Below are 13325 nucleotides of genomic sequence, written 5' to 3'. Positions count from 1 at the left end.
AACACTCTTGAAGATTTTTTTTTTTGTAATATTTAGAACGCTAAAGTATGCCGTTGCAAGTGGTATCAATTTCTACAGATACCGAGAGACTATTAATGTTTGTGATTTTTTTGTCAGATTGGTAACATATTTAAAATTTTACGGTGGCATACCTGATTGTTAAATTAAAATGTATGGCACCAAGCAGGGGTGAACTTCATTACCATGGCTACTGGCAGCTCTAGAAAATTCTCAATTTCCAGATGGTCCTGTCCGCTCCTGCTCTCGTATTTGAAGTAATTTGAAAGAATCTCGGGGATCACTTGTGTCTTGTTTTTGAAGTAAATTGAAAGAATCTTGGGAACTCCTTGTGTTTTGTTCTTGAAGTAGTTTAGAAGAATCTCAGGGACCACTTGTCTGGTTTTTAAAGTAGTTTTAAAGAATCCCGGTATCCCTTTGTGTCTAGTTTTTGAAGTAGTTTGAAAGAATCTTGGGAACTTTTGTTTTGTTTTGGAAGTAGTTTGAAGGAATTTCGGAGATCCCGCGTCTTTTTTTGAAGTAATTTGGAAAACTTGACAACTGAATTGACATACTAACAATGCTGCCAATTATTCAGAATTGCCAACAGAAAAAGTCGCTTATTTTTATGCATTCTGCATTTTTGTGAGACGCTAAGAAGAGAGACCAAAAGAGAGGTAAGTAGAAGTTATTTTTATATAGAAGAAGTAAGTAAGTACATATACAGTGCATCTTTTTTAAAAGTGGCCATCAGCAAATTATCGAATAATTTAAAATGACGTCATAAATTTTCCAGAGAGGATGAATAAATAAATTTTCCTGTTTTGTGAGCTGTAAATCAATATTGGTTTTTTATTATAGTTTCCGAAGAAACCTACGTAAGTCCAACTGTAAAGTTTGTTGTTCCAAATTTAACTTTTATAGGACAGCTAGGAAAAATAAGTTAAAAATACAAACTGTTAAACTATAGGTAAAAGAGAACGAGAGGTTGCGTTTTTAAACTGAGATTTGCTTATAAAGTCGCGATCTTTTCTATAGAACCACTCCCTAGTGTAAATTTTCAAAATTTGTTTGGTGTAAGTGACCTTGACGGGTTTCTGGGGGAAAACATATGTGTCAAAAATTTGACAGGTTAGATGACCCCATTGTTAATGTAGATATTTTATTTTAATAAATAGATGAACAGAACATACAGTCTGCACGGGATACAGTGCGGCATAGCTGAGGGCAATCGAAACATTCGTGTTGTGCTAGTTTCGATTGCCATATCAGCTACCGCTACCAACCGCGTTCGGCGTAAAGTACTAGATGACAGGGCTACCAACTTGACTTTTTATCGAGTGGTTCCGTAGAAATGACCGCTACTGTATTATGAGAGCAGGCACGTCATCAACTTTTTAAATAAGATAAATAAACTGTGGTTAGTGTTTTCCATTTTAATGATAATTTTAAAGTACACCAAACCTCAGAATAGTCGGAACAAATTCTTTTTCAGTTAAAAGCGACAGCAAAAAGTATAGTACAAAGTACATAAAAACAGTCTTTACAGACAATTTTCCTTAGGTAGGTATCGCTTGGGAGTTAAAAACTAGGAAATTCCAAAGGTTTCTTAAAAAATAACAGTGGTAAAATTATTCATGCTTTCATCTTAAAAACTGTGGTTAAATGCACACAATTTGACAGCTTTTTCTTACATCGCCCCCTATGGGTCATGCGATTCGTGTTGCACGCCACTGGAATGGATTGTGGAATTGAAAAATTCAGATGATTTTTCTTTCATTCTGAATTTTTTCCAAGATGAAAATGTAACTGATAATTGTTTTTTTGCGGTGAAACGAGGTAAAAACGATAAAACACTGATTAATTAACCTTGTATTTGTCGTATCAGCCGCCGTCAGAAATAAAACGAGTGAAGCGTTTTTTCTCAAGTTTCAATGTCAGCGAAAAAAAAATGAATTATCGTCAGAGAAAAAAGTTTTTTTCCGTTCGCCGTCCCCAGGTCGACAAGTAGCGCCCCCTTGCCACGCTGCTTCGGCAGCGTCTCCCCGCCGCTGTCCACTCGTGCAGCCCCGGCTTCGATCGGCTCAGGTTCGGCGATGCCGCTGTCAGTGCCTGCGCCCAATAACAGTTGCCATGTTGCTTGTTGTGTAGGGTGTGCGACGCATTTTCCGGCCGCGAAATCTCACTCTTGTCCCGCTTCTCAGCCCCCGGCAGCCCCCTCGAGCCCCGGCGGTGTTGGCGGTCGCCGTCCCCGTCCCGTGCAGGCGTCCGCTCCGCCCCCGACGCGACCGCACACACGTGTCGCGTCCGTCCGAGGTGAACGTTCTCCGAAAAAGTGAACAAACTCTGTGTCTGTGCGATGGTCCGGCGGCGGTGATCGGGCCGGCGGCGGCGTGCACCGCACGCACATTTGTTGTTATTTGTGCTTTTGACCCTTGCCGAAGGTGCGACGTTCGCGGAGCAGTCCATTTGGAGGGGAGTGCGCGTGGTCGCGAGTCGGCGGCGGCGATGACGGCGGCGGCCGCGGGGGCCCGCCGCTGAGGCGCCCGCTCCGCCCCTGTGCTGCGGAGGCCGACCCTGCGCTGGCCTTGGGGCCGGAGGTGAGTGGCCCCGAGCACGCGGGATTGTTTACCCGGTGACGACATGTGCTGGCGGTGCTGCCCGGCGGCGGCGCTGGAATGAGCTGCTGACGGCGGCGGCGGCAGCGAGGGCCCCCGGCCTTGTGCATGGCGGACAGGGAGCCCATGGCGTGGCGCAAGCACGAACATCTCGTGCTCATGGATAAAAACAAACCCAAAAGTGAGTAGATACCATGTTGTGCCTGAACCGGACAGACATCCCCACTCCCAGGACCAGACACCACGGTAATTCCCTTTATTCCTCCTTCATCCACCTGAACTCGATTCTTTCTTTCTTTCTTTTATTGTTTACTTGTTTGTTTGCGTTTGCTAATATTGCACAATTTTTATTCGTCATCGATGACTTGCGGATTTTCGCCTTATTGCCGGTTTCTTCAGCCTTCACGTTTCCAAGAAATCTCCCTTGGTTCGAGTGTCGTGACGTCAGCGCGTGCATTTCCCGGTCAGTGGCGGCGCCGGCTTTACGCTTGAAGGGGTCGCGGACTTCGCCAGCTCTTTAAAATCCAATCGCAGCAAGCGAACGCGTTTGGCTTTTGTTTGTTAAAGATTATTAAATACCGAACAAGGAATAAATACAGGAACGAAGACAGCCATGGAAGTTTCGACTTATCACCCCACTGTCAATTTGAAAATTTCAGTTTAAAATACACAGGTCCATTTTCACTAATTATTTTTTTGGCCAACTTTTTTGCCCCTTTTTATAAAAATGGGTCGGAATATTTTTATGACGTAACTGTCACATATTGTCGACAACATAAACAACAAAGGAAAAACCAAACGAATAACGTGTGATTTTTTTCATCGTAATTTTGATAAATGGAAGTTTTGCTGTATTATTTAGTCTGTTTTATTTTCTCTCATTATTGTGCTCGTAAAAAGTGTAAGGTTGATTACAAAAAAAAATAGAAAAAAAAATTGCTGCAACTATATTGTCAAAGCTGTGGTCTGAAAGCTGCAAATTTTTATTCTAAAAATTTTCTTAAATATTCACAAGAACTTCTATCGTAGCTCCATTGACAATTGTGGAAGGATTAAAGTAGAAAAATCCATGGTTTGCCTACTATGAATTACTTAGTATGGTTATAATAATTAGTGAAACCTCAACTTTAAAAAATAAACGAGGTGTAGAGAAGGCCATGAATATAAAACATCAGTACGTGAATTGTTATTATTCTATATTTTAACTCAAAAACACCGATAGTTTAATATGGCATTGACAAAACAGAATTGCCGACTCTGTAATTATGCCCACAGGCATGGTCAGAACAAAACTTGACACAAAATGCGTGCCATTACTCACAAGGTTGGCATCATCAGTCTTTAATCGGTTTAATTTCATTTTTTATGTTTCGATATGTAATATGTGCAAATGAGATTGTACTTTTTCTTCAATAAAAACTTGTTAATTGGGGAAATGGTTTAATAAAGTTTTCGTTTTTTTTCGTAGGCTGAGCGTTTTTAACGATGGGATATTATTTTTTGCAGCGGCACATGTTATTATTAGTGTTGATCAAGTACATATTTCAGTTCAGGATGTGGGTTTTTATATCTGCAATAATATAAATATATGTCTTTGCGCAATCATAAATATGTCATGGAATTTTAGAAAAGAGACGTTCATAAAAATTTGATTTTAAGTTTCTCTGTTTTCCAAAATAATTTTAACTTATCTGTAGTTCTTTTTGGGTGAAATTGTGGTTTTCAATGAAGCGATTTACTTACAGTTGTCAACAATTCTGCAAACTTCCACACAGAACAGTCGGTTAAATTAAAGATTATTCTGACCATTAACCTTTACTTCGTCGTTCGCAGACAAGAGTGACAATATTTTTGAAACGAAAATATATTTATGGATTATTTGCGTATTTGGGTACATATATTTGCGAGTAAAAATAGCTTATCAACTCGTCAGTTATCTGATAAACGTAGACTAAATTATTTGTTTGTAAACTTCAGAGCTGTAAGTTCGGACTTTGACTCCATATACTGGAAAAACTTGCTTCGTTAATTCTTAAATGAGTTTTTAGCACAGAAATGCCACTCTTTTGCTGTTCCGTGATGACAGCAATTGTGAAAAGGTCTTACTCATTCGTTCCGTTTTCTTATTGGACAAGTGCCACGATGTTTCACTTCTCTTCAATTTTTTCCATTTGACTTCAAGTGGCTTTTTTAAACCAAACCTTTTGAAACAGGTTTATGTATTATGTGGTTCGTGGACATTGCCACTTCGCTTTTGTTCGTGTTTTAAATAAGTGCTTTCATTTTTGGCAAAAAAAAACTTAATAAAACACCGATCATGGAACTATAAATAGTCGAGTATGCAAATAATGAATGAACTTCAATCAAAACAACCGCAAATTAGAATTGTAGTTGGCTCTGTGTTGAAAGTATGTTGTTGTTATGATTTTACAATTTGTTTTGTTATTCTTTTTTCGGCCAGCTAATTGTTTGTGCAATAGGAGCAGAAAAAACAAGTAAACAAAATCGCGAACGCAGTATTAATTATTGAAACAAAAAACAAACGTTTGTCTAAACAACAATTCTTTTTTGGGTGTATTCGATGAAATTTAAAATGAATTAATTAAAATTCTTCGAGGGCTTCTGATTTTAATTTGTTGTTGGTCATTGTTGTAAGTGTCGGTTAGTGTTACGTAAGTGCCCAAGCTTTAAAAATATGCAAATGATGCCTTTGACTTCACATAAAAATAATGTTCTATTCTCGTCCGCAAAAATTAGTAGAGAAATTTATTTAGGTGTGTTTATCTGTCGTATTGTTTTATTTTTACACGGCTCTTTCATGTAAGAGTTGTATGACCATGACGAAATTTAAAAAACGAACCGGCATTGTCAAGTGGAGTCGCTCTACTCGTAAACTTGCGTTGTTACACTGTTTTAAGTACTTACCATAGCAACATTGTGAAGTGTTTACATTTAAACTACTTCATTTGATTAAATTTTGCTGGAAAATTGAACACTCGTTAATCGCCACCACCTCGGCGTGCTTATCACGTGTTTGTGAGAATTACCGTAATTGAGTTCCCATTATGCGATTTGAGTGTTTTACGAATCCTCAGTCGATACTGTCTGCGTTCGCAAAAAAAAAAGTGTTCGGTCCGACTTTGACACACATCGGATTTGTTTATGTTAACACGCTAGAAAAAAGATGATCTCTATGAAACAAAATTTAGTGTAGGTATCAAAATTAATACAAGGTAAATAAGATGACGTGATGCAATTCTAGTAGGAAGGTGGTGTGGGTGGAAAAGCAGCATGTTTTTACTAAAAACAGTAAAAAAACAATTCAAACACACACCAGCGTTCTGACACTCATTAAAACTGTAATTTATGTTAAACAATAATTTCGAAATGTCAACGTACCCCCTTGCGCAGTCGGCGTAATTAAAAGCACACCCTTTACTAGGAATCGAAGAAATCTCCTCGGGTCTAATTGCAAGTTGAGAGTTTATACTCCAGAGCATGCATTTGCCATTAAAATAATGCATCTTGATTTGTTTAGCGACGGATATCAGTCGTAAACTGTGAAAGTTTTATTGTTACGAGGTACATTTATACAGTTGAAGTGTTAATTTAAGGGTAATTGCTAGTCGCAGCCTTGAAGCGTCGTCTTCCATTTCCAGTAGCGGAAGAACGAAGCGTTTTTTAGTTTTGTTTGTTTTCGTAATAGAGTAATGAGCGCTCACCGCATGCTGTGGAAGAACAATAGAGTAAAGTAGTGCTTACACGTCTAGCGTGGCGACGGGCATTGTCGAAATACGCGTCTCCGTGCGATGCTTCTTCGCATATGAATCATAAATAAAAATGGACGTAACTTCCATTTAAGGAAATTACGGCAATAATTCATGCGGATGGCCATTCTGATATCGATATCGACATTTGTTGCTGCGGCCCGTATTTTTTTGTGCGTTCGGGGCGCGGTTAGCGCAGACAGCTGCGAACAACAATAAAATCCACAAGTTGTAAAATTAAAACGCAAGCAGACTTCGACCGTAACTTATCAGTCTGGTGAATAATATGCTCAAAATCGTTTGTAAACACACTAAAAAAAACATGACTAACAAGCGACAAGATTCATAACACCCAATAAAAGATGTTTTATAGTGACGTCATTTCACTTTCATCGGCTTCGAAATCGCATCAGCATAGATTTTGTTTTCGGAACGAGATGACAATCGACACGTGCCGGAGCCAAGTTGGCCGTGAATCGAGCGAGTGACTGACGTCAATCAAATATTTCACGGATCACTTGATTGTAGTTTTTCGGATTGTTCTTGGGCGCACTCCTCACGTTCGAGCAAAACTTCAGTTGTTTAACTAAATTAGAATGTTGAGTGATTATCACGCTCGCGGCGATAAGAATCGGGGAATCTCTTCTGCGTTCGGTTTTGGTGCGTCCGAACGAAGACGCGCGCTTATCGGGCATGAACGGAAGTTCAATATACTTTGATCTTGAAGGATTTTTGAGTGGCACGTGGATGGAGTGTGCGGGTCGGAGGTCAGGAGTTGCGTCTGGTCGGGCGCGGCTCGCTGCGCTCGCTTTGTGTGAACATGAACCTGTACGTTTTTGGTAACAATAGGCCAAGGGAAACTACGAGCGCGCTTTATGATAGAACAACATTTAATTAAAACCAATTAATAGTTCGCGTCTTGTAGCCCGGATGTTTCGAGGAGCTTTCATGCTTCGACTAGCTGGATGTGAATTTATAAACGAGTGGTTAAAAAACGAGTTCGTTTCGGTGTTGCTGAGGGTGGAGTTTTAGGTTAGGTAAACATTACGAGACGCCACTTTATCTATTATCCCGTCCAGTCATGTAGGTGTAAATATTGTTAGTACGTATTAAATAATAGCATTATCGTGGTATTTACGGTATCAATCACAGAGAGAATCCCGAGATTAATTTTTACGGCTTTTGGTATAGATAGTGGACGCGACGTGCGAGGCGGGAGAACAAACAACCGAATGGGGTGCTTATACGGAATTATCCGCATAGATTAATTATAATAGATGGCGCTGCTTCCGGCCGCTATATACATATATAGTCGTCCAGTAAATTTACTTGAAACTCAAATTTTGTCTTTGTATGGTATAGACTAACACTAAGGCAGCATCGGTTGTCTATTGCTTGCGCTTGCAAAATATGGGCGTATTGTCAATTTTCGCACAAAGTCTTGGTCCATTACCTTCCGTCCGTGTAAGTAGGCCTTAACCCGCCACATCGAGGCCCCATTGTCCCCGTTTATCTCCACACCGAAGTTCGTGTTGTGTGCCATTTTCGCGGCAAGTTCACACCGGAGGGGCCGTCGACCTGCTCGCCCCGTTTTCAAAATATCCGTTTACCCACATTCCTCCTTTGCTGGTTCTTTTTTTAAACTTTCACGTTATGAATAAAAGTAGCGATAACCTATAAAGATAGTCGGGATGGCAACGGTGTACTGCGTTTCATTCAATATCCATGGGCCAAAGTGCAGGCTTTTATTATTAGATACGTTTTAGGAAGTTATCTCGAGCCTCGAGCGCGACTATTACTGTGCGAGGATTTTTTTCTCCGGTTCGTATGTATACATACATACACGGAGCGAAAAAAAAAACAATTCAAACGTTATCTCTGCCACACACGAACTACGTAGAGAACATACTTGAATTAATTAAGCCCACAATAATATCGCGGCGTCTCAGGGTGTTTGTTGACTGTCGCCGGTGTTAATTACTCCGGTTTTTCGGCGGTGTTTTGGCGAAACCGGAAGCGAACGGAATAGTTGGGATAGCTGGGATAAAATTAGACTTGTCACTGTAGTTTTTCGGTTTTTAGCACCTCGAGCGATGGTGCTAAATCCGTCGGCGCGAGCGGAGGGCAGTGGCGTAGGGTGGAAATAGTTTCGGTTTTGAAAAGTCTTGCGGTCACTGTTTACTGTTTTAGGATCAATTACGGGCGGTACTTGTTTTGGCGTTGGTCGAATCACTTTCGAAGGGTTTATGGAAGGTAGGGAAGATTACAGCAATAAACACTTGGCGGGGAGGAAAAAGACGTGACAAGTTGAAGAATCCAGGCTCTTAATCCCTAGAACCGTAATTATAGATCCTCATCAAAGCTTGACGGTCGGCACACGCTAAACAGCGCCGTACCGTTTTACTTTTTAAATGTGTCAATGCAAATTTAAATTTAAAATTTCCAATAGTGTAATAAAGTACAAAATCGATGGGCGACTTGAACGTTGCCCTCACTATCGCACATTAAATTCCGCACTTTTGTCGACTAATCACAACAAAGCACATTCAAACTGGAGCCAATTAGAATATTATTGCTTTGATATTTTTTTTACCGATTTTTGAGTTTTTAAAGACCTCATCAGTTTTGCGGTTTTCCAATTTTTCAATTAGGTATTCCGTTTTTAGAATTTTTTACTTTCCTAATTTTTAATTTTTTTATTAGCGATTTTTTTTTATTCTCTTGGATCTGTTCGTTAAACAAATTTTTCGATTTATTAGTTCCTCAATTTAATTTTTTTTATTTTTTTCAATTTTTCGTTCCTTCAGTTTTACGATTTTCAGTATTTTTATTTTTTTAATTTTTACACCTTTCAATCTTAAAATGTTTTAATTTTTCGTGTCTTCAATTTTTCGATTTTCAGTTTGCCTTTCCTACAGTTTTTCGATTTTTCAAGTTTTAGATGCATTTATTAGCTTTTGGTTTTTCTTGTTTTTCATTTTTTCAACTTTTGAATTTTTCAATTGTTCAGTTTTCAAGGTTCTCCATTAAAAATTTTTCTATATGTATGCAGTTTTTAGATTTTACCGTTTTAAATTTTTCAACTTTTCGAATTGCAATTTTTTAATTTCACAATTTTTTGGTTTTTCTGTTTTGTAGATAATTAATTTTTAGCTTTTTCAATTTTAGGATTATTTAATTTTACGTTTTTTCAATTTTTGACTTCAGTTTTTCAGTTTTTTGATCCTCAATCTTCAGATTTCACTTTTTCGATTTTTCATTTTGTCATTCGATTTTTCAATTTTTTGATGTTTCCATTTTTTACTTTTTTCAGTTTTTCGATTTGCAATGTTTCGATTTTTACTTTTTCGTTTTTACAATCTTCGATTTTTCATTTTGTATGTGTTAATTTTTTGGTTCTTCAATTTGTAGATTTTTTAATTTTTCGTTTCAATTTTTAGATTTCACTTCTGCAATTTTTTGGTTTTTCTATTACATAATCAGTTTTTTAATATTTTCTATTTTTGTTTTTGATTTTTCAGTTGCTTGATTTTTTTTCACCTTTTCCTTTCTTCAATTTTGTTCATTTTTCGATTTTTTGAGTTCTCGATTTTAAATTTTTTATTTTTTCTGTTTTGTTTTTTGAATTTTGAATTTTTCAATTTTACAATTTTTTGATTTTTCTATTTTGGATAATAATTAGTTGAATTTTTTTCAGTTTTTTGGTTTTCAGTTTTTCCATTTGCACTTTTTTAATTTTTCGTTTCGCCATTTTACCATTTAACCATTTATCGATTATGTATTAAATTTTTGGATGTTTTAATTTTTCGATTTTTTGTTTTATCAATTTTTCAAAGTTCTGTTTTTTCATTTTACAATTCCTCGATTTTTCAATTTTGTGTTTTAATTTCCCATTTCTTCAGTTTTGTTCAGTAGTACATAACACATCGATTTTTCAGGTTCTCGATTTTAAATTTTTCGATATGCAATTTTTAGATTTGAATTTTTCGAAGTTCTAATTTTAGAATTTTTTAATTTTTCACTTGATGAACTTTTCGATTTTCAATTTTATTAGTTTTCTGTTTTTCCTATTTTAGATCATTGGTTTTTAATATTTTCAATTTTCATTTTGTCATTTTACCACTTCTCGACAATGTATTCAATTTTTAGATGTTTTTTTAAATTTTCCGTTTTGACAGTTTTTTGATTTTTCAACTTTTAAATAAATTTATTAACTTCAGTTTTTTCCAATTTTTCAATATTTCAAATTTTTAGTTTTTATTATCAATCAGTAAAGGTCAAATTACACAGACGTAGGTCTGGCAACTCGAGCTTGACCCCGTTCGACCAATCGGCATCGTTGTTTTCCAAGTTTACTTGACAAAGCAGCTGTATAAATTTCAGTTAAAGTGTTACATACCTGTTTATCAAGTTTTTAAAAATCAAAAATAACTTCACTTTTTTATCGAAGAGATCTTGTTGTGTTAAATTTCGTTTGCAAAAAAAACACGGGTTCCTATTTCTTCCAACATGTATCGAATTCGATTCCAGATTTATTGCAAAAAATTTCGACATACCGTTGATTTGTTTAATCCGAGAGACGACGACATTTAGTGTTGAAATTTTCGGTGTTGTGGGGATAATAACACGTTTGGCTTGGCCAAATGTAATACAAGCGTGTTGACACAAAACCGATTGTTGTGGACGTAATTAAAACCTTCAGTTGTGCCGACTTCCGCGTTACCTTTCTCCGCGGACGCGTTCGCACATCTCGGATCTAGATAAATCCGTCGGCGGCGATTTATTCACCGCGGCCATCTGCCCCCGGCTCCTCCGGCGCCGCCCTTGCCGGAGTGCATCGTACAGTTTGGCAAAGTTTGTGCATCGGTGTGCTCGAAACTTTCCGAACACCTAGTAACAAAGCGCGCTTTCTATAAATACCTGGCGCTTTGTCTGGCCGGCAGTCGGGGGCCACAGACTGACTGGAAATAGACAGTAGCGGCCGCATTGCTACGGAGTCATCTAACCAACTCGCGGGCTATTATCGTATCGCAAGCGACTTTTGCTCTCGACGAATAGAAAATTAGATAATCCACCGTTACCGCGTGGGCTTTCTTTTTCGGAAACGCACCGGTTGCTTCCGAAACGGGAGATAATATAATGGGATTTAGTTTGGCAACTGGTTCGTACCGGAAATTTCATCGCCGGTAATTGCCCATTGAATTTTAGAAAAGGCGGACTGTCGCACGAAATCGCGTTGCATTGTCTTGTGCAGTCGGATTCCCGTGGGGTTGGTCGGTCGGTCGTCGGAGGAGGAAGGAGGGACGGCCCTTGATTTAAGTGTCCGACGGCGGGAAGTGTTGCGAATTAAGAGAGTTTTAAATGTTGATTAGTAGGCGTTGGGAACGATTCTGCCAGACCTGCCGCGTTTGCGTTGGATTATTTATGGATCTGAAGAAGTTTGCGGAGCTAAGGAGCGTTCACACGGGCGGCGAATGTGTTTGTTCGTAGTTCGCGAATTTCCGGTGGCGTGGGATTGAAGTCGAATCGTTATTGAAAAAAAATTGGAAAAGTGGTGGTCAGAATTTGGTACTTGACGGACGCGATCGGGCCGTGTGAGCGATGCTTTAGGGGTTTTGATTACATTATGCGAGAGGCGCGGTACGTAATGAGTGACGTCGGAGGTCCACTTGTCGGCGAAATGAGCTAGGTCAAGATAATAATAGCAACAAATTATGTTTATTGGCGTAGAGGAAAATCTTAATACGGACATTCGTAATTGGTAATTAATAATAATGGTAAAGATAAATTCCAATTACACCGCAAGTGCGTGTGTAATTTTTAGAATTTTTTCAGAATTAATGATAATCTGTGTTATGGCGTCATCGGCATTGTTTCGAAGACACGAATTGAATTCAAGGCAAGATCTTCATATTATCAGTTCTGGAATCGGCCAGTACACTGGAAAATTAACGTTTACATAACTCTGAAAACTAAAAAACTTTTGCTATATGTTTACACTAACATAAACTTTAAAACTTTGGATGTAACTGTAGTGACAGACCCGCCAGCAGGTTTTCTTTCGTTCTTGTTCGTTTAACGTCTCTGGAATTCACATCCGGGCTCCAGGTAATGAGGTATTATCTGAAAACGGTTCGTTTCCCCTTTTCCGATTTGACGTCTTATGTTGGTAGTGTAATAGTTCGGACAGGTCCGGATTTAATAATTGAAATCTTCTGGTTGTAGGATGTTTATTATTAGGGGAAAATGAAGCTTCTAAAGCTTTAAAAATAGTAAATAAAATTATGTGCCTATAATAAATTTTTCTTGAAAAAATCTTTTGCGTCTTATTTGCATAGTATAACGTAGTTGCATTTCATTTAATAGCAAAGTGTGATACTTCTGAACGATAAGCGAATGCTTTTACTTAGTTAGGAAAAAGACAGAAGTGTGTAAGTACTGTTGGAGTAAGGAATGGAAATATAGCAAAAGTATTTAGTGGAATTATGCATACAATCTAAGAGTTAATTTATTCTAAAGTGCATTTTCTGATCGAAGATACGAAGCCAAACAATGCGTTTAAATAGTGTATACAATTTTTGTGCAGTTATATTTATTGATCTTTCTCTAAATCTTGAGATGATGAAAATTAACGTTTTCACTTTTTGAGTGTAAGTTCTGTCTGTCTGTCTGTCTGTCTGTCTGTTCGTCGTCTGTCTAGATTTTTACTAGACAGATATTCTCCGAAACTACTGGACCGATTGTTGTCAAATTTTTCATCCCGACCAACAATAGGATGACGTCATCGCCAAAATTTACATAAGTACATTTTATAAAATAAGATACTTCTGCATATGTGGTTTATGAATCCATGAGTTTTTATCCTAGACATCCAGATTTTTGGAAAAAAAAAAAATTCATAAAAACATTTTCCAATTTTTAACTGCAAAACCGAATGCTTTAA

General features: G+C 37.9%; 1 protein-coding gene across 3 annotated transcripts in view; it reads left to right on the top strand.

Moving 5' to 3' along the window:
* Window positions 1-2087: 2087 nt before the first annotated feature.
* Mnb (minibrain) overlaps window positions 2088-13325 on the top strand; it is a 42083-nt gene continuing 30845 nt past the window's right edge. Inside the window, exon 1 of one of the 3 annotated variants that reach the window (XM_064071830.1) lies at window positions 2088-2796. In XM_064071830.1, coding sequence (XP_063927900.1) covers window positions 2724-2796 — 73 coding nt within the window. In that variant the 5' untranslated portion in view covers window positions 2088-2723. Of the gene's footprint in view, window positions 2862-13325 lie in introns of all 3 variants that reach the window. The other 2 variants (XM_064071826.1, XM_064071827.1) reach the window with 2 other exon arrangements.

This window comes from Zophobas morio, unplaced genomic scaffold, assembly GCF_036711695.1.
Source record: "Zophobas morio isolate AGI-343-1 ecotype UQ-CSIRO unplaced genomic scaffold, CSIRO_AGI_Zmor_V1 ptg000041l, whole genome shotgun sequence".
NCBI lineage: Eukaryota > Metazoa > Arthropoda > Insecta > Coleoptera > Tenebrionidae > Zophobas > Zophobas morio.
This window is presented reverse-complemented; position numbering and strand designations above follow the sequence as displayed.